General features: G+C 39.9%; 1 protein-coding gene across 1 annotated transcript in view; it reads left to right on the top strand.

Annotated features, from left to right (window-relative positions):
• sgip1a (SH3GL interacting endocytic adaptor 1a) overlaps positions 1-27,971 on the top strand; it is an 83,694-nt gene that overhangs the window by 10,488 nt on the left and 45,235 nt on the right. The window contains 2 exon segments of the mRNA XM_039810664.1: positions 2,863-3,003; positions 6,549-6,593. Of these exon segments, the coding sequence (XP_039666598.1) occupies positions 2,961-3,003; positions 6,549-6,593 (88 nt within the window). The 5' untranslated portion in view covers positions 2,863-2,960.

Below are 27,971 nucleotides of genomic sequence, written 5' to 3'. Positions count from 1 at the left end.
TTGTAACCGTTGTATTATTTGCCTTTACCCACTTAGTCATCATATCCACATTACTGATGATTGTTCATCAAAAATCCCATTATGTAAATATTTTGTGAAAGCACCAATATCGTTGCGGTATCGATATCGAAGTATTTGGTCAAAAATATCGTGATATTTAATTTTCTCCATATCGCCCAACCCCCATGCCCCCCAAAAAAACCCTCAAAGAAGTGCATTAATTATTAATACATATTTATTGCTAGCTGGTGTATTGGCTAGCTGTGAGTGAACCTGATGATTTTATTGTAGGAGAAAAGACGCACCTCTCTCTTCCTGTTAGCTTTGTTCACATCACTGCATGGTCATGTTCCACTGGGTTTTCCCAGCTCTTCAGTGCCCTGCTCCTGTAGCACAGACTTAGGGTCATCATCCTGTTACCTCAGTAACTGTGGCAAGATATAGCATATCATTAAATCTGTTTCAGGTTTTTTTTTTTCTTATTAAGAATTTCAGTAGTGTTTGAAGGTGGAAAAGGTAACTCAAGTTTTGCGTCCACACACATACCTGCATCCCTTTTGTTTAACTGGTCCTGTTGAGGCCTGCAGTTAGCCTGCCTGTCTGAAAAGCCCTGAGATGATCACCTGCATGAACATAAAACGAATTATCTTTTATTTAGTGATTGTTTGGTCTTTAAACTGTCATTCCTAGAGCCCAGCTGTGTTGTATGAAGATTGCTTATTTTGTCTCACCATCAGCCAGAAAACTGTAGGGTACTGTAGTTATCATTTAAAGCAGCAAATCTTCATGTGAGAATTTTTTACATTTTATAAGTAATAAGTATGTAAGTAGTAAGATAAGTAATTAATCATGTATAGGGATGCTAATTTAGATTTTGTTTTCTGACCGATAGCCGACCCTCGTCGACAGATCGTTACTCGTTAACGACAAGCAGGCAACGGGATCCCAGTTCCCAGGAGAGTAAGCAGCCATGATGTGTTGCGTGCATTGTCGTGCCCCCCCCCGCATCAGATAGTTTAGCAGCAAGGTTGTCAGTTGGCATCCATGAGTTGCATTACCACCACAATCAGTTAATCAGTAGTGGTTCAACACGAGCTGTTACTGTTGCAACGGGAAGAGCTCAGTTTGTGCAAGTTTGCTATTTTTGTTTTATGAGGAGATTGAAGATGGAACTAGAACACATTTGATGAATGCAGTGGCATCACCATACCTCATCCTCGACTCCCAGTGGTTCCTCATTTGCCAGATGATGACGACAGTTTGCTGCTCAATGCAGCTTTCCCCTTTTAACCTCCATTCACAGTACCAGTGATGACCCATTTGAATTTGCGGTTTTTGTAGGTTGTGGAAACTGTTCTGGATCTGCATATAGATGCATCAGGCATCACTGAAAAATAAGTCAGACAAGAGCAACACTGCACCCTACAGGCGAAAGGCATGAGGTGGAAAGAAAGTAGGTCAGAGGGAGGGAGGTGGAGGGTGTATGTGTGAGGGGTAACTTGAGACAGATTCAAGGTAGAGGTTGGGAGAGGGAGGGAACAAGAGAGGTAGATGGGGTGGGGATAGAGAAGAAGATTCACTTTTTCTTTTGCATCTGCTGTTTTTTTAAGTAAACAGGCTCACTTTTCACAAGTTTCTGCCATCTGGGGTGTATAAAATATGTGCCAGAAATAAGAGCATCCTTGCCCATGTCTATTTCTGAATAGTAAGAGTGTGTCTAAATGCCCAAGGAGGCTGCTCTGCTCTTAGGAAAGAGTGTTTTACTGAGATAAGGACCAAAGAACGTGTCGTAAAGTACTTAAATGTGACAATACAGTGAAGTTTTGTTGGTGTCGCTGGAGGTATCAAGCTTATAGTGTAATGCTAAATTAGTATAGGCAACCATAGCTTACTCTGGGATTAGCCTAGTCTTGCAGTGATCCAGACTGAATGCAATTGTGCAGATGCTGTATCTACATACTGGGAAGTCAAATGTTTTTTTTGTTTTTTTTACCAAGATTCAGACTGCTGATGCCTGTGACAAACTGTATGTTTTATTGTCACTGTACTGTTATTAAAACAGGAAACAGAGCAGCTGTAAGTGGATCAGAGATGGAAGGGTTGGAAAGGTACAGTGTATAGCAGGAAAAGGTGCACTGTGTTAAAGTGAACAGTAGATGGCGTCAACAGTGTGTGATTTTTGGGTTCTTGTTGGGAAGTAAATCAACTTATTTTGATCCAGTTCACCTGTAATTACCAATAACAAATGTATTTTTGGCTGTCTAATTATAAGTACTTTACATGTAAAAAGAAAATTATATTTAAACAGATTTTTAGTTGTTTTGTTGTTACAGTATATACTAACAGTGAATCGTTCAGAATAGCAAACATCAGAGGTGAAAAATAAACTAAAGTACACTGATTGATTTTCAGCTTTTTAATAGGGTAAACCACAGACATCTCAACAAACATTTCCAAAAAGTTAGATTTGTAAATATTTCTTTACAAATGTTTGAGGTTGTGGTTTCATGCCTTCAGTAGGCTAACTGGAATTGTGTTGGTGAAATCGACCAAGACTTTATATTTGTCTTCAGGTGTGTGTGTGTGTGTGTGTGTGTGTGTGTGTGTGTGTGTGTGTTCGCACTGCAGTAAAGGACATGTTGACCGTCACTGCCCGACTTGTCTAGCCTACTGTGCTACATTACTATTCTCCGTAGGTTGTGTTCCTGTGCAGTTGTGTGTATATGCCTTCGCCTGTACACTTGCAGTTGTTAATTTATGTGCTGGTTTCTGTATCGGTGTACGTGCATGTCCTGTGAGCAGCTTGCATCTGGCGAAGTCCTTGGTTATTCCTCATTCTTGTCTCCCTCTTATCTTTTCCAGCAAATCATCTTCGTCCTCTGTTCGTCTTTCCCTTCTCATCTCTCTGTCTGGCTGGGGTGAGATTGCGAACAAGGAGTTTCTATGGAGAGGGGCTTTACATGACTGAGGAGTTGTTTACTGGCTGGTTTTGCATCGTTTCAGGTACAGTAGGTAAAAACCCTTTCTTGACCTTTCAGTAAAGTACTGCAACACCTTAGCAGTGAGAATGCGGATGGTGACTGTATCTGAAAATAAGGGATAAAAAAAAAAAGGACATGTAATGGATAAAGGTCTAACTCTCTCCATAGTAAATGACATAAGTGTGTGTGTCTTTATTCAGGTTGTTCCAACTCCTGCAGCTCCAAAACAGAGCTTATAAGGCATTAGGCTTTATTTAGCAAATCCCCCTCCCTTCCTCTTCCCTTATTCTATACTCCTCCACTAGCTGGCATGGCAGCATTTCTCAACTGCAAAATCACTATACATATGTCTTTATTTGTATTGCCAAATATCAGCCTAGTTGCCCCAGACATGCCCAGTACAGTATATTGATGGTACTACACCTCACATAGCAAATATCCACAATATTTTACCTCCTCAGCACTGCCTCAACACCAGCACAATGGTAAATAGCAGTCATGATTCTCAGTGAACACTAGATGGCCGTGCAGGAGAAGATGCTTGTTGTCTCGCAGCCAAGGAAGTGAGCAGGGCTGAGTCAAGAGGAGTAATGTACTGTAGAAGAAAATAGGAGAAGGGAAGTGATGGGAAATAGAGATGTGGAGAGAACAGAAAAGATGATGTAGCTAAGAAGACAAAAAAGGGGAGGCAGCAGAAATAATCAAACAGATGAGAGGGCAGGGTATCACCAAATACGGGTCTGGAGTGAAGGGGGAGAAGGAAGAACGAGGGGGAAGGGAGTTAAAGCTGGTAGGAGGGTGGGGTACCCTCTTTTTGGGGAGCATCTGCTGGGTGTTAAGACAGAGGAACTGGGCAAAGAGAGACAGAGGGATGAAAGGAGGGAGGAGGCAAGTGACAGAATGAGCCATATAGAGGCAGCTTGACAAAAATAACAGGTTAGGAAAAGGGATAAATCAGTAAATGAAAAGGGAAGAAGTGATAAATCACAGAAAGAACAAGAGATTTGGAGGGAGGGAGGGAGGGAGACCCTATCACATGGGCTTAAGCCTGACTGGAGAGGATTCATTGGGCATGGAGAGGCTCACGGCTGACTTCTGTTAAAGCATGAATGAAGACAGATAGATAGACAGATAGATGGAGGGGGGAAAAGATATTTATTTGTCACAGGCTATAGGATTCCCCATGAACACACCGTATACATTGTACATCCATATATGCATATGGATGTATACAAAGTCATCTATGTGAACACCATTATGCCACACACACGCTGCCTGGCTCAGTAGATTTATGACGGCACAGCTTGATATCCGCTGAATACCGGGCTTCCATAGGAATGCTCAAGAAATACACAGAACGATGGCTTTAAAAAGAGAAGTTTAGGTCTCTCAATATGCTTACAGGTTTTTTACATTATCTCCTGTTCAGTAATAATAGAAAATGCATAATAAACAACCTGCAGTGGTGAAAAGGTATCAAGTTCTCTTTCTGTGGAAAATGTTACATTTGCTATCCTGGACATTGACTTCCTTAAAAATAAGTAAGATTCACTGACACAAGAAATCTTTCTGTTTTAATGTTTGGACAAATAGTGCAACATTAGTAATTTGTAATGTTTATTATATATATTTTTGGTACTTTCCTTTTGTTTTTTTATTCTTTATTAAATCTTACTTTAACATATTAATTTGTCTTTCTGATTGTTTATATTGTCTGACCTTACAAAACAAACACAACATGTTGATTTCTACAGAAGAAGGATATTTAGTTTGAAATAAATGTAAATTACTAAACTGATATGTACTTCATGGCATACTCTATGAACTAAATACTTAATATATACATTATACTGATACAAAATAAGTACTACTGTGACTACGATGACTACTATCACTACTAATAACAATAAAGACAATAATCCTAGAAACAATACTAGACTCAAAATGCTTGCTACATTTGTTCCTGGTTCATTCCCAGATTTAAATTGTATTTTTTTTGTAAAGTATCACTTTAGTGTCTCATTTGTAGGTGTTGTTTTGTAGGTTTGCCTAATTGTCAGTCTCCTCTGCTCTTTAGTTTGTCCACATAAACATTCACCCCCTCCCTCCCTCTCTCCGTTTCTCTCTCTGCACCCTCTCATAGAAAATTAATCAGTACACAAACACAAGCGCAAACCCCTCTCTGGGGGCTGTCCGGTCATCGGCCCTTCCTGCTCGTTAGTTGCAACTGTAGCCTGCGTTGCCATGACGTCACACTGATCGATCCTCGTCCCTGTGCAGTGGGAAAGCAAAGAGTAAGAAAAAGGCATCGCAGTGACAGACTGGCAGAGAGAGGGGAAGGTGGGAGGGAACGGGGAGAGGAGGAGGGACAGAGAGGGCAGTGAAACCGCACCTTATTCCAAGGAGGGCGGGACACATGCAGCCACACACAAGCAGCTACTACAGGAATAGTCACTGTGCAGGAGGGTGCAGGGCACATATTTTGTGCAGTGGTGTGTTATTGTAGAGTCTGTGTAGGTGTGTGTCCTCAACATGGGTTGTCACTTGGCTCGCACCTGCACGCTACTCTCTCCGCGAGCAAATAATTAATGTCATTCACCGCTGGGCAGGCTTGGCACACTGCACTGACATAAGGTAGGGTGTAGGGGAGGGGTGTGTGTGTGTGTGTGTGTGTGTGTGTGTGTGTGTGTGTGTGTGTGTGTGTGTGTGTGTGTGTGTGTGTGTGTGTGTGTGTGTGTGTGTGTGTGTGTGTGTGTGTGTGTGTGTGTGTGTGTGTGTGTGTGTGTGTGTGTGTGTGTGTGTGTGTGTGTGTGTGTGTGTGTGTACCACATTTGTGTATCCTCTGTATTTACTCTGTACATGTATGGTGGCTTTTTCTGAGCCTCGATTTCGTTGTGTAAACACGTGTGTGTATTCAGTGCATGCTCAGAAGTATTTGTCAAGCAAGAGCGGTTACTAATGTAGAGTTCTCTTGGGCCATGGTGTCAGGAGATTCAAGCTGCAAGCCATGTGACTCAACAAAGAGCTGCAGGGATTGGCTGAGGCCATCTCTGACCTCAGCACACTGCCTCCGCCCCTCCTCAACACAACCACCCCCACTGCCAAACGCACATACACACACATAACCCACCCTCCCTCTCAGTCTCTCTGCCTCCCTCTCTCTACCCTGCCTTCTTTAATTCTTTTTTTCCTCCAGTGAGCTTTCCCCCCCACCTCTCAGCATCCTCGGCTGAATGTGTAGGTTAGAGCAGCAGCAGCAGCATCATCCATGGCTTAAGCCCCAGCTCTGATCGGCAGCAAACCCGGCCAGGCTCCTACCCCTCCTCTCTCCTCTCTCTCTCTCTCTCTCTCTCTCTGTGTATCTCTCTCTCTCTCTCTCTCTCTCTCTCTCTCTGTCCTCCTGGTCTAGTTGACAGGCAACGTCTGGGGGTGTCGGAGGCTCACTGTTAGCCAGGGCGTTAGCCACATGCACACGGCTGCTCTGCTGCCCATCAATTCTACTGTCTCTCTGGTAACTGGGGGTTTCTTCTCTTCTCCCCCTCCCCACGCCTTCTGCTTTCATTTCAGGCTCCTTGGAGATAGAGGAATGCAAATCTGCAACCATGATGGAAGGTAAGGTGATTTTTATTGTGCTGTCCCCTTTTCTGTTGCTATTCAGGGTAATCCCCCTTTATGTCCTTGTCCTACAGCGCTTCATCTGCTGGCAAGCGGGTATGTGTTTGGGAGGTTGAAATGTCATATACTGCCCTGCTATTTTGAGTGCATACATTCCGGTGACTTGCATGTTATTCTTAGGAAAAGGGCACAGCCACTGAATGTCTACCACAGCGGCACAATAGCGAGGCTAATTGAACCGTGTGTACCTTTCTGAGTGTGTGTGTCTGTATGTGCATAGTACCCCCCACTCCCACCCCCTCTTTTCCCGCTTCTCATCGTAAAGGATTATTTGGATTTATTGTGCAGGAGGGCTTATGTGCCCAGCTGGCTCACTTGTATAAATTCTCTTTGTATGGTGTTCTCTGAAACACATGCACTGACACACGCATAGTACCATAAGACTCTGGTGTGTATCGGGTCACACTACATTGCCATTTTTACCCAGCACTCGCATGTGGATTGCATATCTGTACGGGTGGGTGCATGCGTACATTTGTAGCCACTCTTGGTTGGACTGATCCATCTCTATTGGTTTGAGCATAGTGAGGAAAAAGAAAACTGATGATTGTTTTAGTTTTATGTCCCTTTAATTGATGACATCATCAGGGGGAAGGCCAGTGATGGATGAATCCCTACAGCTCTGCAGCTGGCACGCGAAAGCCTCCATCCATCCATCTGTTTCATATGATATCTCTTATTCCTTATCTTTCGTATGGTTTAGGCATCCTACAGTATGTTAACGACCACTTGCCATTTTATTGACTAGAACAACCTTAATATGTTTTACTGAATCAACCTTGGATTACGTAAGGTTCCATAGTCTGCGATACATAGGCCGGATTGAAGGGAAATATGTTTAGGGCACTTTTGCTTACAATATTTACCCACTGCAGTGACGTACATTTTTCTTTCTTTTTTTAGACGATGTTGTCAATCAAGCGTGTTTATTCCGGTGCATTTAGTAAATGAACTCAATGCCAGTGTCTCTGCTGCTAAGGAAGAATCTCATTAGCTTGCTGTCTGGTTGTGTTTGTGTATGTGTGTGTCTGTCTGTCAGAGCTTTAAAAGGAATTAATAAGTTTTGAAAGAGAAAATGTTACATAGTAACATAGAAGCCCGGTCAGTTAAGTTAGGAGTGGATTTGTAGGGTAGGGCAGGATCCTGTATATTGATTTTGAAGTGGCAGCTCTCATATAGTTAGTTTCTAGCAGTTTGTACTGATTTTCAGCAATAATTCTCAGTTATATAATTTGCAGTCCTAAACCACATTTTTTCTTATTTCGAATGCTGAGCCTAATAGCTTGAAGTATGGTGCATGTTTCATGTTTCTGTAAGGATGTCATGAAGTGGGACGTGATGTTATGTTTGCATATTATTTAATGTGACAAATAAAAAGATTGATCGATTAAAAGTAGGGCTGTCCCAAACGATTAATTTTTAAACGATTAATCTAGCGATTATTTTTTCGATTAGTCGACTAATCTAACGATACATTTTTCGATTAACGATTAATTTTTTAATTAGAGATTATTTCCCAATTGCTCAATTTACACAAAACAAATTTCAATAAGGTTCAAATCTCTATTTATTAAAATTGTTTAACACTGCACTGTTCAAGTAAAATTATTTTTTAGTGCAACCTGAAGCCAGATGTTGGCTATCAATCCAACCACAAAATAAAGTTACTTTCAGGAGGAATACAAAAATAAAAACTTAAAGTAAACAGAGCAAGTGCAAAAAGAGAATGTATTTGCTTTATTTAACAGTAGGTAAAATAATGAATAAGCTCTTGTTTAACATCCAAGCTCTTCTCCCTTTAATTTAACTTTAATTATTTGTATCTAAAGGCTGGTTAAGCACTGTAGGGAGGAGAAGTTGGACAGTTTTTTGTCTCGTTCCAGCGATTGGCACATCTGGGTGATGGCGTCGGATATGCGTTAGCATGTTAGATGTATTTCCACTCACATACCCAACAACTGCTGAACAACGCCGACACACAGTCCTCGTCTTCTCCACCACTCTCTTGCCTGTAGCCTACTACTGGAACTGACCCGAAGACCGATGTTTTCGAGGCGGGGACGGCATGAGACGAGAGGACGTGATACGGTCGACCTGACAAAAAACAGCATGTAGGCGGAGGAGCTCGGCTAGCTTCAGAGCTAAGGTGGGGCTACAGTTTAGGTGTCCCTACAACCCGCGTATCTAACAGTAGTTCCACTTTACATTAGTTCCGCATTACATTAATTAATTTGCACGCAAGTTTTATTAATTTATTTAATTTAGTGACGCGTCGACGCATTGACGTAATGGATGAAGTCGACTACGTCGACAAATTGTCCCAGTCCTAATTAAAAGACAACATTTCCAAGTTTTACAGAATTGGCAGTAACGATATCATGACCACCATGCCAGCTTGTGGAGAAGTGTAGACCATGATAACTAATTCTGTCATTCAAATGCACAATAAGGGGAATTGGGCTTGCAATAAAGAGGTTAACACATACATAAAGCACAGAAGTAAATAAACAACTAAATAAAGTCAAACCCCTGAATGGATCACTTACACATGCCAAACAGGAAGTAGTTCAGTAAAAACAGCTTTAAAAGTTGACATATAACCGTGTAATGAATTGAAATAATTATATGGCCAAAAGGGTCTGTAGATCTCTTTTCAAAAGTTTCGTGATTGGTTTCCTATATGTAGGAGACCATAATTGAAGTGTTCTTCATGTCCGTTCTCATTGTTAGCTGCCCATGCATGATAAATAAAAGGTCGGTGATTACTGGCCTGCTGTGTGAAGTCAGAGAAAGAGCGAGATTTAAATTATATGAAAGACATTTTAATGAGTTTAAAACGACTGATACAACAATAACAGCCTATCCTGAATGTTTGATATTGGTGTATTAAACTGCCATGCTACTGTATCATGAAAAATGCAAACAACAGCCAGCCTGACAGCCTGGAGCAGGTTGTAATGACAGCAACCATAACAGCATCCTTGCTTGTCACACTTGCATCATCATTATACAAACTAAAAACTGCTCAGTAGGTTATAATTTAGATGATGACCATGATACATAAGGCTACACCCTTTCTGCCCTTGTCAGAGTTAGGACAGAGCTGTGTTTGTAGCACACAGTTACCTTGTGCCCAATAATGTCTAATAAGCTCATGCTGACTGTGCCGGTATCTGCGTGATATATAATTATAAATGTTTGATATCTCATGGCAATTATAACTGACCACACAATAGCCAGTAATTAATAATCAACCCAAAGTGATTCAGTGTTTTCCCTTTTGGTGTTTGGTTTATGATACAGTATGTGTCTTGAAGGTAAAGCTTAGCTATGTACAGTGTTGATCAGTAAAATATAGTGACAGTGATGTGGTCTAAAAAGTGTGTTGATAGGTAATCTAGGCAACTCTCTTTTCTGTTACAGGGAAAAGCAGTATACAAATCACATGGTTCTTTTTTTTTTTGTACAGTGTTGAATCATGATATAAAATCACAGAAGCAGAGTTGAACAAAAATAATACAGTAATAGAACCGACTTATCCAACTTTACTTCAACAGTAAGAAATCACAAGCTAAACTATTGCTCCCCCTTTCCTGAAAGTGTGCTGTCCTGTCATCCACTGCATTTGTCACGAGCCAAGTTGTTAGGTAACAGTTGAAAAGAAAAAATGTGGACTGTCTGCATCCTCTTCCCTTCCATTAGCATGGCTAGCGCAGGCTTAGCATGGACTGTGTGAGGGCAGGATTACAGTCAGGTGTTAAAATTGGATGCTAATCCTTGTTAGCTCTGCTTTTTAAAGCCCCATGTCATGGCTAGAATGGCATGACCAGAATGGCTGTCGCACACACAGGGTAGAAGACATGGGGTGATTACTTCATTTTAGTTCAAAGGGTGAGATTCTGTATTCATATTGGTGATAACCCCCTTCCTTGTAGACACAATATATTAGCTAAAAACAGGGATGTTGTGCTAAATATAACTGTTGGTGAACTGTAACCTCCAAAATGATGATCACAATGAGGCAAATTCGCTACAGTAAATCCAAAAATCAAACATACTTTTAGAAATGCATTTTTCTGGGTTGTGTTTTTCCTTTAAAATCCTCTCCCCCTATAATTTACAACGGTCTGATAGTACTTACCATGGTTATTTGCTATGCATTTCCTGGGTTTACTGCAAGTGGGATTACTGCATCCTAGGCAGATGTCATTTTAAGTAACAAATCTCCAGTATGCTTTTTTTTACTCATGAGAGCCTGCACTTGTGTGGTGGTTGTTTCACTAGTAATTTACTCAGCTCTCCTCAAAGTAATCACACTGGTGCAGCGTGGGAATCCTGATCCCTTTGGACTTTGAGGGTAGGAGCTATAACGACGAGGCTTAGACATCATCAAGATAAAAATGAAGTTTAATAGATACAATTTCTAACTGTAGAGCAGTGTGTCACTTAAAAATTGTCATCAGTGACTACTCTCTAATGTCCAATACTGCTTTTAGTGACCCTCTGACCTCTCCTCCAGCACTCTACTATCTCACCAAAACTTCCTCTTGCAAACAACATCAAACATGTAACGGGCATACTACCATGACATTTTATCGTGCACCCTAGAGCCTAAACATTTAGCATTTTGTACACTTCCTTTTGTTCCACATTAAGGCCACATTGTAAACTGTGTATACAAAATAGCTTATAATCATATTGGCAGATTGTTCTAAAATGTGCTGAGTACAGTGATGCTCCCAATAGGGAAAACCTTTTGATTTTAATGAAGCCATGGCATTTCCTGTAGCACCACCATCAAGAGAAAGTTGCCATTATAGACCCGGCACTGACAAGGCTGTAAGAATAGCAGAATCGCTATGTTAGTATTTTTTCAGTATGTTGTTGCAGAGTTTTGTTGACTACATCTAACTTTTGTGGGTTGTAATGAACTCTGCAGACTATCCTTGCCACTAGCAGGGCTTCAGACTTGTAGTCTTGTTAATCCTAGTTAGCAACAGTAGGAATCACTGTCACAGGAAGGCCCAGTACTTAGAGCTTGTCTGGCTGAAACTTGGATAAACCCTTGACTGGAATGCTACAGAGTAGAGGGCAGAGAGGACACAAGGCCATATGGCGGGCTCCACTTAATTCCTTTATGGTCTATTACCTGACTTTATGTGAAACTTGATAATTATTTGCTTTTGTGATGATGGCAGAGTTGAAGGATTCTCGAATAATACATTATATTAGTATGATTGTATTGTTTTTGCTATGATACAATGAAATTCCTTGTCTATCTGGTTTTGCTCACGGCACACATGCATGCAGGGTCATATCCACTGACTCAGCTTGTCAAAAGCAACTCAGCATAAATGATCTTCTCTTTCAATTGAGTTGTAGTGAGAGCTTCAGGATATTGCTGCTGAGATCCCTGTGAAGTAACCAGTATGTGTTGCTTATGCGTCTATTGGCAGCACTTTGACTACAGTTTAGCATTTACCCATCACCATTTTCCCCTTTTTTTTTGCTCAAGGCCTGCTTGCATGAGCATAGAGATGGCCCGATACCATTTTTTGCTTCCCGATACCGATCCCGATACCTGAACTTGCCAATCCGATACCAGTGTGTCATATATTGTATTATGTTTACTAACTGTGTACTACTATCCCTGTATGGATATGATATGATTTCTATCTTTGTTGTCAGTCTGGCTCAGGTTAAACTCTTTGTGAAACATGAACAAACACAAACAATGAATGCCACAGAACTTTCTTTTATTATCCAGTTTGACAGTCAGTTACAACGGAAAAAGAACATAAATAAACTACTTTAACATAGATTTTCTTTAGGGCTTTATTACGTGGTATCGGATCGGTGCATAAACTCCAGTACTTCCCGATACCAGCGTTTTAGGCAGTATCGGAGCCGATACCGATACTGGTATCGGAACATCTCTACATGAGCAGAACAAAAATTGGGGTTGGAGCAAAGATCCTTTATACTGAAGATAGCGCATTTCAAGCATCGCCAATGGTATGAAACTGTACACACTTCCTGTCTCCTAAAAAGGCGTGGCCTCGTTTGAACGTGTAGTGAACGTCTTGTGGATGAATGAAAAGTTGTATTTGAATAATTTATTAATATTTTCTTTTGTTAAAGTTAGCTATTTACTCAGCTAAAAGACACATTTAGCATCATGGAGATTAGTTTTGTTAGGACGTTCACAAACGTTAGCTGACGTTAGCTTCTCTGTGTTGCCCGATCTCGCGAGATATTGGTCCTGAGACAGAAACAGGTCTCAAACACAGTTAATTTTCTCCTGATGTGTACAACTGAAAAATGCCATTTTAGTGTCAACATTTTCTGGAGATGTGTGGCTTGTGAGAAATGGGCCCACTATCTACTTTGGTGACTATGGGGCTAAAGGATAGCTCATAATCTGTGTTCACGTTCACTTCTCCCATTGGAATCAATGCACTCGGACCTGCTGCTAGTCTCCTAAAGAGGCGTGGCAGTGGCGGAGCCCACGTGACACAGATACAGGAAACTAGCTCGAGTTGGGGCGACTCGGTTCTTAACTGTCTCTGGTTGTGGTCATGTAGTCATTTATTCCAATCCTACCCCAAGTCCTTCCCTAAGCTGCATCAGGGGGATGTTTTTTTGCCACACAAACTCACTCAAACAACATTGACAACATTTCAAACAATTGAAATGGAGTCGGAGTAATACTACTACGTTGGATTGTGGTAATGTTTCTTCAGCCATATCATACAATAATTACAAACACGCAACTGTCCTAGCCTAACGGACACAAAAACATCGTCATTGTATTAACACAAAAACATTACCTTGTGACTTTGAGAAGCCTTGGAGAAAGATCAGTGATGTCAAATAGTCAGAATATCTCTAGTGAAATCTGCTCAATTTACATGGCATCCAATAGGCTCTAACTCTGGAAGGACTCTGCTGCCATATGGTTTCCCGTATAACAATCGTGAGGCTGACTAATGTCTGTTTTGGTAATGAGCTGGGCAGAGGCTCCCAAGTGCACATTTTCATTGATATCTGAATAAATAGGTAGGCTATTTGGTGGGTTGATGTGGGCACAAAATCATAAAGGATGGTGCACCCGGTATGTCTCCATGGTGGTGAAAACATTGTTAAGGCTATACTGTATGTTTCCTCTTGAAGCCCTCTGTGCAAGGATTGCTACTAGTCCTTGTTGCAGACCCAAATGAGTAATTTAATGTCTTACTATTGGCCCAAACGCATAACTCATGTGGGCTGATGCATCAGAAACAGCCCTCAGTGGCCTAGCGTTAATTTTACGATGGCATGAAATGCATCTGTGAAATGCAGAATTGTGCATACCTGGCATACCTCACCATTGGTACATTTATTGTCCATCCTGAGTCATAGTTTAAGTCCATGTTTTCTTCGTTAGTCTAATATAGTCCTTCATAGACACAGCCATACACAGATTTAAAAACTCAAATAAAAGCTGTTTACATAACTGCATACTGGTCTTACTATAGGTTGTTGTAGTCCCTAGGTAGTGATTAATAGGACAAATCTGTTATTTTGTGGAAATTTCTTCAGCGGAACGTAGCAGGAGTGGCATGCTTTAATAACGTGTGTGGGTGTGGGTGTGCGTGTCCAAATAATGACTGTGTACGTTGACATGCTACCTCAGGTGAAAAAAAGAATGAGATGCCTGCATGTGTTTCAGCTGTGTACAATTTACTTTGAGTTAATTTAAATATGTACGGGGGGGGAAGTGATAGACGAGGCTACTTCTGACGTTAGTACGTATTCTGGAGTGAAGTGACGAGTCTGAGTCACTGGCGTTTCCTAATAATAACATAAGTGTGTTCACGGAACACTACGTCATATAATGCTGTTATGAAAAATGTGTCGGTGTATGTTCAGTCATCAAAGCACATGTTTGTGTGTGTCTTTCTCATTGTTGAATGTGTCACAGTAGAATGGGTTCATTTGTGACTGTGCTTGACAATACGTTTGACAGAGACACCAAATGAACTTTCCCACAACAAAGACCCACAGGGACAGAGACTCAGGAGAGGACACGAAGGGAAAGCAGTCTAAATCATTCTGTTTGCTCTTGTTCGCACTCTCTTCCTAACCACCATATTCATTCATTCATCTATTCATCCGTACATAAATACTGAAATACATAGATATACTGTACATACATTCATAGACACAGCAGCACAACATACTCACAACAGCCCTCCACATTCATCTTGTTCTTTGTGCTGACAAACACACTTTATGTTATGATGCCCAAGATTCAAAGCCAGGTAAACAGACATGTTTGTGTAATCTAGTGGCAGCTTGGGAAAGCTTCAAAAATGTCATCAGATAAAAAACGACTGTTTAAACTGTATTTGTGCGTTTGGAAGGATCATGCTTTAAAGCTGTGGAAGGCAATTTGTTTTTGTTGTCCTTGGGCAAAAATTACATAATTTTTCAGCATATTGTTATTCAAGTGGTGTGAGAGAAAACTAGACTTTTGCATCTCCTCCTTTGCTCTGTTTTTAGGCTTTAAAAAAATCTAGCCTGTGATGGGAGACTTTGGCCAATCACAGGTCATTACAGAGAAAGAGCGTTCCTATTGGCTGTTCTGCGTAAACAAATGCCCTTGCGACAGAGAGGGCAGTGCTGCAGGAAGAGGTCTAAAGGCCGGGACACATCAGGCCGATTATCGGCCGTGGGACAGTCTGGCGAGGTCAGTGACTCAAATCTGTTCAGTGTGTCCCGTGCCGTCGTCCGTCTGGGGGGCTGTCGGCGTTCATTTTGGCCGACCTGACATGTTCGGTCGGCGGCAGGGAAGTCGGGACTCACCCGGAAATGACGAGCGGAATGAGGTGACTACAGTCTCTCAAAATCTGATGAAAATCTTTTAAACCAACCTTTGTTGAGCTGAAATGAAGACAGATTCAGCAACTGCATGACCTATTTCTCACTTAAAATGTTTTCAGAAACATGTTTCAGTGAACTATTTTAGTACAATATGAGATCGTATTCTGAACGGCCGCCATGACAGTCTGGCTCTGAATTTCCGGAGAAAACAAACCCATGTGACGCGTTCGTCCAATCAGCAACCGGTTTTAATTTCTTGGGTAACATTACAGATTAGCGCCGCCTGCTGTTATAGAGATGTATTACGTCTCGTCTCCTCTCGTCTTTTTGGTCCGTTCTGTGGCAGTTTTTTGGACCTCGGGGACGCAACTGTTCATATCGACGGGGTTTTCTGTCAACGGTCGGCCGTCGGCTATATGTGTCTACACCATTACTCTACTTCAAATCCTGGCATTTGCTGGCCCACTGCAGCTTTAAAGATGTTGAGTAGTTAAAAATGAAAAGCACTGCATAGTAAATCCGTACACTGGACGTAATTTAGGAAATAATTTTCCTTGACTAAATAATGTTTTCAAAAACAATTTACCATGCAGTAGTTCCTCCTTATCTTCCCATTAGTGCCAATACTGGTTTATTGAAGTTAAAATGTTACACATAGCAGATTAAAAACAAACCGGAAGTAGCACTGACTGTTAACCTAGGGATGCCGTTTTCATCCTGACAGAGCCCACGCAGAGATTAGAGGAGCCCGCTGTCAAAACAGTAGGTGATTTGCTGTGAAGGATGTGTGGTCTAATTTAATCAGTGGGTCTAGTTTTTTTATCATAAAAGAGTGTCTTGTGTTGGGGCTGCTGCTGTAAATCTATTGCCATCACTGTGATGGCACCATGGGGGCTTTTGTGTCTTGGAATATGACAAGAAAGGTGCAGGGAAAGTCTCTGATGGATCAATCAACACGCAGGAATTCTGAAAACCAATGAAATGTAGTTCAGTGCCCTGTCAATTATCTTTATGCTGTTGTTGAGTGAAACACTACATACGTCTCATTTGTACAAATGTTTGTGAATATACTGGGCTGTCTGTTTGACTGACTCATCATCTGGGTGTCCTTTCGCATACACACACCACAATGATGTGTTCAGGTCACAGCCTAGATGCTCGGAGAGCCTAACTTCGAGGATTACAAGGTGTATCTCTTGAACGAGACACACGATTAGAAATGCTGCTTTCATAATAGTGTATTTTACACAGTCCATAGTAGTGCAGCCAGGAGAGCAATTCACAGTACCCAATTAGAGGGGACACACACACACACACACACACACACACACACACACACACACACACACACACACACACACACACACACACACACACACACACACACACACACACACACACACACACAGAAATAAGCTGACACAAACTGGAAGATAGAAAGGGAGAGTGAAGAGTCTGCTAGAAAGCTATTGCCAGGAAGAAGCAGGTAAACAAAATGAGGAGTGGTGGAGACGGAAAAGGAGATGAAGTGAGTTAAAATGTCCAAGTAGGATAGCGTGTGAGTGGAAGAGATACACAGAGAGCAGCAATGCGTATCAGAGAGCCCCGGAGGGAGAGGGCAGAGGACCATACAATCATCGTGAAAGGCCTGTATTTTGTTGAGTCACTTCCTTGTCTGTGGCTTTTTTGGAGTCTGATCAGCTCATGCGGTGGGAAGGGGGATAGATTTAATCAGATTTTATGTTAGCCCTTCTGGATTTGCATGTTGGATCAAAATGGCAGCTTCAGGTACATTCTTATTTTGTCAGCACACCCGTGTTTACAGAGGAACAAAATCAACTAGGATGGTGTGCTAATGCCTTGCTTTCCTCATGCCAAATGGTGTTTTGATGTTCAGGTAGACTCTTGTTCACATCAGTGAGCCCATGCAAGTTGCTATATAAACCATTTGCCATCACACAGAGCTCTGTTGGCATCTCTGTCTTCTCTCTACCTCTGCTGTTCCCACCATCTTCTCCCTCATCCCATCCCTTCTCCACCTGGGTACCTTTCTCTTTCTTGAAAGGTCCTTCACTCTATTCATCCCCTGAGTATATTGTATGTCCTGTTGTCCTCCTTCTTTCCTTTCCTACACCTTTTCCTCTACCACTGTCTTTTATATTATACTGTAGAAGGAGGGGTGGATAGACATGGTGGCAGGGAAACCCCTCAGGGAAAGTTGGATTTATGTGGACATATAATATTAATGTTCTTCTCTGCATAATGTATTCAGCTCCCAAGCTGACTGTTAGTGTTTGGCTCAATCTCTTTCCACTCTACTTAATTAATAAATTAACAAGGAATCTTGCAGTTAAATTTCAATTCAATTCGATTTGTGTGGTCTTTTTCTTCTTAATTTATGAGATAAACATTAGAACACATGATCATCCGTTGTATTAATGCACTGATGAGAGGCCTTTATTTTTTCTTCTTTTTTTTGGGGGGGGGAGTACCCACTTACCTTCAACCTGCGTCATCTACTTCAATTAGAGATTTCTTTATATCAGTCCCTCCAGGATTTTGCGGCCTTTTTTAGAGATTGTTGCGGCCCAAAATGCCTGATTTCACAGGAGCTTTTGTAAAAAATATTTGATAAAAGTTGCGATGTCTTTTGTATGTTTGTTGCAGTGAAGTTGCGGGAGACAGTGAAAGTTGCAAAAAAGTTCAGATTTTTATTTTTTTGTATATTCTTTAAAAATAAAAAATAAACTTGTTTTGGGGAGAATAAAACTACTCTGGGCTGAGATTTCCTAGTAACCTTACCAAAAAGGCTCAGGATGCTGCAAATGTTGGTATAATATGAAAATGGCTGGTGGATTTAAGACAAAAAATTATAATTTATATATTTATCAAATTTGAATGTTGATCTTTGCATTGTTAGTTAATTTCCTAACCTTGCCTGGGACACACATCCATGCGGTTTGATAAAGTACTGACTTCAACTTATCATTGCACAATAACGAGCGCAGCTGTCCTCAATTTAGGTCATCCTGTACGTCTCATCTCCGGTTTTTCCTGCATCCACTGTGTGTGTGTGTGTGTGTGTGTGTGTGTGTGTGTGTGTGTGTGTGTGTGTGTGTGTGTGTGTGTGTGTGTGTGTGTGTGTGTGTGTGTGTGTGTGTGTGTGTGTGTGTGTGTGTGTGTGTGTGTGTGTGTGTGTGTAAGCGTGTGTGTGTGTGTGTGTAAGCGTGTGTGTGTGTGTAAGCGTGTGTGTGTGTGTAAGCGTGTGTGTGTGTGTAAGCGTGTGTGTAAGCGTCAGTCGCGGGGGGGACGGAGCAGCCCCACCCGCTGCAGAGAGCCGACAGCCAGGATTGAAACGGCAGCGACTTTTAAATCATTCCAGTCTATATTGATGTTAAAAAGTATACAGGTTGACGGTCTGAAATGTTTTGCACGGTCTTTCGCTGTATGTTTTGTTGTTAAATGTGAGATGTTCGAGTCTCGTCTTCATATCACAAACAAGGAAATGATCGACCTGTTCTCACTCCTGCTTGGTCATTGGCTCTCAGAGTGCACATGGGACTGCTGTGATTGGTAGAAGTCGCCGGAAACTAAAGGTTATTGGTCAAATTTGCAGAATCGCACCAAATTCGCGGTGATTGGTTGAATTGGCGCGATTGCGAAATCCTGGAGGAAAACTTTTCACCAAGCCCCAGGGAAACGGCACTTATTCTGCATGGGTTACATGTAAAAGAATGCAGGAATACATAATTAGTTTCGTCCTGATTTTTGACTCTAGAAAGAATTTTTTTTCTGTTTGATTCTGTAAGCTGACCCGAAAACCTGCATTGATATTTTACCTGAAGTATTTTTTAACCTGACCTCACACTCTGTGGGCCTAAGAAAATATAACAGCAAATAACAAATTAAGCTATGGAATGCAAGATATACTGCTGACATCAGTTTTTTTTAAATGTTTTTTAGGCTTCACTTTTCATGTCACTTCCTTCCTCCCATTTTATAAATATTTTCTGCACTAGGTTTATCAGAAAAAGTGGCATTGTATTAATCCTTGTGTGTGACAAATCCTTTCTTTGCCATATCTGTGGATGTGTCTGGGTCTAGCATTCCCTGTGTATTTATGCTTTATGGCTGCGAGCCAGACCAGTGCAAACAGATGTCAGTTTCAATCAGCGGAGGATGCACTAGCACAGTGACGCAAAGACACAGCAACAGGAAGAGATTTGCAGCGTTTATATTGATACTAGTTGGGTTGAGAGATGGTTGAATTGAAAGGTTGCAGAGAGAGCGGTAAAAAGAGAGATGTCTGTATTTAGGGGAAAGAGAAATGTGATTCATAAAAGAGGGATGAACTAAGTGTTTGCGATGTGATCAAAGAGAGAAACGCAGCATGTGAAGTGTCTCGCCAGCTATGGCTGACATGTTTTCAAGCTTGTACTGTTTGCATGGACGGTTTCTGTTTGTGTGAGTTTGAGGCTTTACCTTCCTGTACTCTCCGTGTACATCAGGCTGTAGGCCTGGTTAAGGAGGCAGACTCGAGTGAAAGAGTGTGCATTGTTGCATGCAAGAGTATTTTATTACTTTGGAATTCAGTGTGTTTACATGCACCAATTTGTGTGACTCTGAGTTAGGGTCATGTTAAGGTTATTGTTATTGGTCTTTAAGACAAATCTGAGTATGTTGCACCTGAGTGTGCTGTGTCTCAGAAACAGAAAATGAAACACCAGGCACTGAGGTGTCATTGTGGCTCACAGAAACCTTACACATACCATGAGCTATCACATAGCGTAATGTTGCAGATCTGAATCAATCTTTTTGTATTCACATTTTTTTCACACACACACACACAAATTGGCTTAGCCTATATATCGGCGAATGTTACACCGATATATCGGTATACTGTATGTTGGCTGATAAGTAACAAGAAATTGCAGTACATAAATTCCAAAGATAGTTTGAGGTGGGAACAGTAACACCACCACACAGTTCTGTCCATTAGAGAAGTTTACTTTTCAGTGAATTATGAATAACAATGGATTTAAATTGTAGATGTACACCAATTATTGTTATGTAAAAAGATTATTTATTCATGCACTTCCCTCCTTTTTTTTTTGTTTTTTTGGTGGGGAAAGGTGTGTGTGTGTGTGGGGGGAGGGAATTTTTTTTTTTTTTAAGTTATGGTGTGTTAAGTTTTTACACACAAATTAACTCCTATGTTTCTTAGGTAAAAGTTTGGGAGTGTATGTATGTATATATGTTTAGAAGTGTATAGGGGGTGCAGATGTATGTGTATATGCGTATACATAGATATATTTCTTTTACTTTTAAAATTTTTTCTTTTTTTGTTAATTCTTTAGCTATGAGGGGTACTTTTGTTATTTTATTATTATCAGCACTGGGTGGAGATATATATATATATATATATATATATATATATATATATATATATATATATATATATATATATATATATATATATTAGTAATGCACCGAAATGAAAATTCTTGGCCGAAACCGAAAAAAGAGGAAACCAAGACCGAAACACCGAAAGAAATTAAGCCAATTAGTAGTACCATTGCATTTATGGCTATGACTGTGTACTAACTTTACTAAAATCAAGGCATTGCAATTGTATAAATTAATATTAAAGTTTAATTAAAACAATATCTAGCAGAAATATGGCTACAATCTGATAGTCACATACAGTATACAGTAGCCATTAGAACAGAATCGCTTACCTATTGTTATTATTATTGTTATTATTTGAGGCACTTTCTTGCAGGATTTCACTGAACATATCAGACAACGAGGGTGCATGCCCCTCATCTGGTGCAGAGAGACAAGTCTTTTTTTCTGCGCTCTGATCTCCTCCTGCGCTGGGCGCTGCTCCGTGCGCGCTCCGTCTCCGTCTCCACGCGGGTTCTCTGCATCCATCGCGGCCTGGATAATTTCTCGTGCGCCCTGCTTTATTTCCGCATCCAAGTAATGGTCTTTATAACGCGTCTTTATAACGCGTCTTTATAACGGATATATATACATATACATATATATATATTAAAATAAAATATAAAAAACAAAATATTGCAAGGATATGAAAATTGTACTGCATTGTATGGTAATGGGTTGTAAATTAAGTGAAGGAATTGCAATAAAAGTGTGTGTATATACATACATTATACATTATATACATACATACATGGGTTCATAAGTTTAGGAACCCATGCTAAAGTTGACTAAAATTGAGATTGGCATGGGGTACTTTCCATAAGATCATCTCTCAATGCAAATCAAACCAGCTATTAGGCTAACTGACATAAAACCATGCCAATCTCTAGGTATGGTATGGTGAAGGCTATGTGGTGATGTGGGGCTATTTTAATTCCAAAGGCCAAGGGAACTTTATCAGGATGCATAGTATCCTGGATCCATGAAATAACTGGCCTTTAAAAATAAAAACCTGCCTGCCTCTATGGGAATTTAACATAGGGGTGTCTATACTTATGCCCCCTGTATTTTCAGGAAGAACATCTATTTATTTACGATACATTATTCATTCACAAAGAAAATTGGTGTCCTTAAAGGTTGGATTTTTCCTTTTTTTTTTAATTAAGGCATCAATATCAATATCCAAAAGATGATTTTTGTGAGATGTGTGTGTATATGTGTGTGTGTATGTGTATATATATATATATATATGTATGTATATATATATGTGTATATGTATGTCTATATATATATATATATGTATATGTATTATATATATGTATATGTATGTATATATATATATATGTGTATGTATATATATATATATATCTGTATATATGTATATATATATATATCTGTATATATGTATATATATATATATGTGTATGTATATGTATATGTGTATGTATATGTATATATGTATATATATGCATATATGTATATATATGTATATATGTATATATATGTATATATGTATATATATATATGTATATATGTATGTATATATATGTATGTATATGTATGTGTATATATGTATGTATATATATATATGTATATATGTATGTATATATATGTATGTATATATATATATATATATGTATATGTGTGTATATATATATATATATATGTATGTATGTGTGTGTATATATATATATATATATATGTATGTGTGTGTATATATATGTGTATATATATATATATATATATATATGTATGTGTGTGTATATATATGTGTATATATATATATATACATATATATACATATATATATAGACATACAGGAACAGCTAGCCATAATTTATGATTTTATGAATGAAGTAAGGGAAGTGATGTATAAGCATTTGAAGTGCCCATAAAAGTGTGTGTTCATAAATGAGGCTGTAGAGGTGGTCCTTCGTTGTCCCAGCAGCTATCAGATGGATGACTCATAGCAGATAGGATTTCATTAGCAGACATTAGACCCTCCACAGCATAGAGGAGCCATTGATTTTCACCATATCAGCAGGGAGAGAGGTAGATGGGGAGAACAAGGGGAGGTAGGGAGACATGGGAGTTAGAAGTACAGAGAGAAACCTGCACATCAGTGAAACTAAACCACACAGCACAAAGCACCTGTCATGTGTAGTCCCACTGTAAAACACTGCTGAGGAACACTGAAAGAAGCATCAGCTGAACACTGTGTCTATAATGAAAGATGGCCGCAAAGGATTTTTAATATTCTCCTAGTCTAGGAGTTATTTTTAGGCCAATATTATTCAGTAAATTGTTAAAATTCACCGGGGGAGGACTGAGAGGGAGCCTCCTTTTCTGGAATTTTCTCTTGAAAACTGTTGCTTTTATGGGGAATGGGGAGTGCACTTTGTAATCTTTGCTGCACCACAGCTCCTGTGTTTTGGGTCTTTGACATACAGTATTACAGTTTGCTGTAGCAGTAATTGTTTTCACAGCTTGCATCCTCAGAGAGACTGTTCCGGTAACCTGTCATGATTCCAATTACTTTTATTTTGTGTGTGGTTATATAATAATCAAGCACCGTCATAAATAAAAGCAAATGGGCTTACTCAAACAGATTATTATCTACTATGTGATTATTTGTTGAAGAATTAATTCTGTCTGCCTGGAAGTAGTGATTGAAGGAGTGATAGGAAAAACGCTGAATGTCAGTTGTAAGTGCAGCCTTCACGTGACTCAGTAATGTCAGTGTTTTTCAGTATCACCCCAGTTGAGGGTAAACCACCTCATAGTCATGATGTCAAAAGACAGAATGTGGCATGAATTAAGTTATGCCTTCTCATATTTTTGCATCTGAGAGTGCAGGTTTTATTTCTTTTTGTTAGACAGCTCACTTAATTATGCATTGTTTTAAAGTCCGCATCGGAGAAGTGACAGATTGATCAAAGCTGGAAAGGACAGAAACGGCAATAGACTAGAAACAAGAAAAGACAGATTGATATCAAAGTCCTTCCAAATACATCTGTTTACACAGCACTGTTTATTCAGGTTGAAGAATTGCCAAAATAATCTGGAGCCAACAACATGTAGCCTACCGTATAAACCAAAATTATTTGACACTTTTGTGCTTTGCCCGACAGTACAGAAGAACGATGTGAACTGTGTTGAAGATGATTTGCAGTGTTTCTCATTACGCCCCAGGCTCATCACTCCTGCCAACTGTAAAACATTTTTTCAGATTCATTACCTCACTGACCTTATTGTTCAAGGACTGAGTGAGATTCATATCTGGTCATTTAGCATAATTTCCAAAACCAATGGGCTAGGCAGACCCCTGTGACTAGAGTGCAATTTGTCCAAATTAAAAAGGGAGATTGAAGGAGAAGGAAGTTACTCCCCTCACTTTACCACAATGTTAACCACTATCAATAGCTTGTGGGGGTGATGCAGGAATAAGAATTCCTTTCAGTCTTATTTCTCATGAATTGAGATTGGGCTGTCTAACAAGGCCTTTAAACATCCACAGAATGTGTCATCTTTGAGGGTTGTTTAAAGTTGATTTGCATTTAACACAAATACATGGCGTTTGACAAACTCTTCTCCACCCCTTTATTTACCTAGAATCACAAGGTTATGTTTGTCCCCCCCCCCCTCCGTGGCAAGTCATAAGACTATCTGCAAATAGTTGTATTAGCTAACATTTGGGAACTAAAATGAAGATTGTCATCAGCAGCATTTGTGTTCATGTTAAATTTTCCCCTAGTGTTTTCAACATATGCATCTCTTTAAAACCTTTTGCTTTATTACATCCATCTAGGATTAAAATCTGCATTTACGGTGTATGTATCCTGATCAATGCACCTATACTAGTAAACCAGTCCTTGTTACTGAATTGTTAGAGAAGTTTACGTATTGGCTCAATTTTCTTATTTAAGTGCCCCAATGCTAACTGATCTTATAATAATCCATTTAGTTCCTCAATAAAATATTGAGATGCCATGCCTTGTGCTTCATTTCATTGACCTAAATACTAAACTCTTCCAAAACATCAGCAATAAGAAAGTGTTTCTCATATACTTTTTAATCGCAGTGAGCCGGAGAGGGGAGCAGGCTGTAATCCAGCAGTTTTAACCCTTGCTTGATATAAAGTAGAGTCATTCTGTCCTCCATTATGCATTACGTTAGTGTAGCAGTGGTAGCAGTATTCTCCTGCATTGGCCTCTTTTGTTGTTACAGAAGTACCAGCATGTTACATAACAAGCATTCACTAAGAACAATGTCTTTTTTTTTCAGTGCCTTTTACGCAGCTTACACAACATGTGTACACAATGTTAGCAGCACATACAGACAAGTGGTAATAAACAAGAACACTAAATATGCTGTCCCATTTAAGACATAAAGAAATGTACAGAGCAGGTCATAAGCAATCATTAGGCTTACTAAAAGAAGAAAACATTAGATTTTTTAAAACATTGAACATATTTTATTCTTGTTCTCTCAAACCTATTTATTTTTATTTGTGAAAGTTCCTACTGTCAAAAATGTCCGAAGAACAGAAAAATAATACAACGTTCAAAGTTCATGAGCCTAGAGCTGCAAAGATCAGTCCATTAGTTGTCAACTATTAAATGAATCGGCAGCTATTTTGATAATCAATTAATCAGTTTGACTTATCTTTTAAGAAAAAACTGTCAAAATTCTCTGATTCCAGCTTCTTAAATGGGAATATTTTCTGGTTTCTTTACTCCTTGATGACAGTTTCCTGAATATTTTTGAATTGTGGATAAAACAAGACATTTGAGGACGTCAACTTGGACTTTGAGAAACACTGATCGACATTTTTCACAATTTTCCGACATTTTATATTCCAAACAATTAATCGAGAAAATTGACAGATTAATTGACAATGAAAATGTTGTTAGTTGCAGCCCTACATAAATCAAAGTTTAAAGTGTGTGTGTGTGTGGTGTGTGACCAGACAAAGCCAGCAGTATAACCAATGTTCCTAGCTGGGGGCATGTCCTGTTAAAATGCTATCTTCAGGAGCTGACTGTATCTACCTAGACCATGAGGGTAGATAGATACAGTCTGTGCTCTCAGTCAACCTTGAGGTTACATATGATTTTTCACAGCATCAGATTGCTGGCCATTAGAGTGACACTGGAATTGATGGTCCGTTACCTCAAAGTGGTTCCAGATCTTGTGGTTCATTGTGGTTTCTCCACATCCCCTCTCTCTTTCTGCCTCTCACCCTCATTATCACTTTCACTCCCTCCTCCTTGAGACAAACGGTGCTCCATTTTTTGATGATGTCAGTGGTTCTTTATTTGAGGGCTGTGAATGTGACAAGATGCATTCAGAGGTTTTTAATAAGCCCTTGTCTTAATGAACCGTGCACAGTCAGGGCATTCCTTTGGCAACCAAAAGCTGACCAAACCTATAATCTGGGTGTGAACAGGGGAGGGGTGGAGTCAGCGGTCTGCCTTAACCAGAAGGAACTGAGATTAGATTTTTGGGAGGGAATAAGGCAGATGTAATCCACAGGAATTTGGGCCAGTTTTTTAGGATCCTGTCTCAATGGGAAGAAGAAGAGACGGTGGAGAAGACAGAACATTTGTTCCTGATGTCATCCATTTTAACGTAAAGCTCTTCACAACTGTGTCTCTTCAGCGTGTGCAAAGTTGACACCCTGTTGTATTCTTCCTTCTCTCATCCCCCCATCCTTTTTCTGTCCTCATTTTCATAATTGTTTTTTTTTCTACAAACAAAGTCATTTCCTGTGCTCCCTCGGGGCACATGGAAGGAGGACGTGACCAGGCTGCATCCGAGCTACTGATACATATAAACTTTCTGTCAAGCCTCATCTGGACAAGACCACACACACATACACATGCACGCACGCACGCACACAGCCTGGTGCAGCAGTGCTTTCTGCTCATGTAGAAACCTTTCATTCTGAGCAGCCTCATAATCTGACTTGCAATCTACTGTACGCCTCTCTGTCTGTGTCTTGTTCCCTCTCTCTCACACACATACACTCACATGTTTACCTCACTGGCAAACACACCATATTCGTAGCCAAATCATAAAGCTGGCATGGTAACTGGTAGACATCTGATTGGCTGCTGGGAATGCAGTGCCTAGAGAAGTTATGCCTGAGCCTGTCCACATCCCTCTTTAATGTCTCTCTCGATTTTAACCTCATGTATCTAGTTTTGTTTTAATCCTTCTGTTCTCGAGGATTGTACGAGGATTTTGTATTGAATTAACCCAGACAAAGCATCCGAGGAGACCAAATGAATAAACCTGTGGAGTAATTGAAAAGTTGCTGGTTGGGTCCCTGGTAGTAGCAGCACCCAGGTTTGTTGTTTGGTACTCCAGCAATTTAATATTGCACTTACATAAAGTTGGAGTACTCACAAGAGATAGACTTACCGGTTCCATACTGTGAATTAAGCTACAAAAAACGTTGAATCCTACATTTCTAATAATGCAATTTGACTGCATATTTTATTAGATACTCCCGACTTCTTGAATCTGTAGTATCCAAGGCCAAGCCGAGAAAACCCCTGATGACGTTGTCAGGATTACTTTCTCAGACTTGACAAAGCTCCTACAGAGCCACAGAAGACCTACACCTATGTTCACAGGAGAGTAGTTCTCCCCATGACTAGTAAGCATATCTTTATATGTAAATTTAGTTGAGTCTCCCTTTTATCTTAATTCAGCAGACCGTACAGTTGCAGTTGTGTTTGCATCTTCATGTTTTAAAACACGGAATCAACATAGGACTGCAATTAAGAAATAATAGTAATCATTAATCATTTAGTTAGTCCTGAAATGTCAACAAAAATGCCAAATATCATCACAAATAAGGTGCCAGTGCTCAAAGTGCTCTCTTACTCAAAAAGCTCAAAAACAAATTTCCTCTTGAATTTGAGAAGCTTCAACCAGAAAATATTTGGTCTTTTTATCAGACAAATAACTCCGTCCATTAATTGAAGAGCCAACTAA

This window comes from Perca fluviatilis, chromosome 9 (assembly GCF_010015445.1).
Source record: "Perca fluviatilis chromosome 9, GENO_Pfluv_1.0, whole genome shotgun sequence".
NCBI classification, from domain to species: Eukaryota; Metazoa; Chordata; class Actinopteri; order Perciformes; family Percidae; genus Perca; species Perca fluviatilis.
This window is presented reverse-complemented; position numbering and strand designations above follow the sequence as displayed.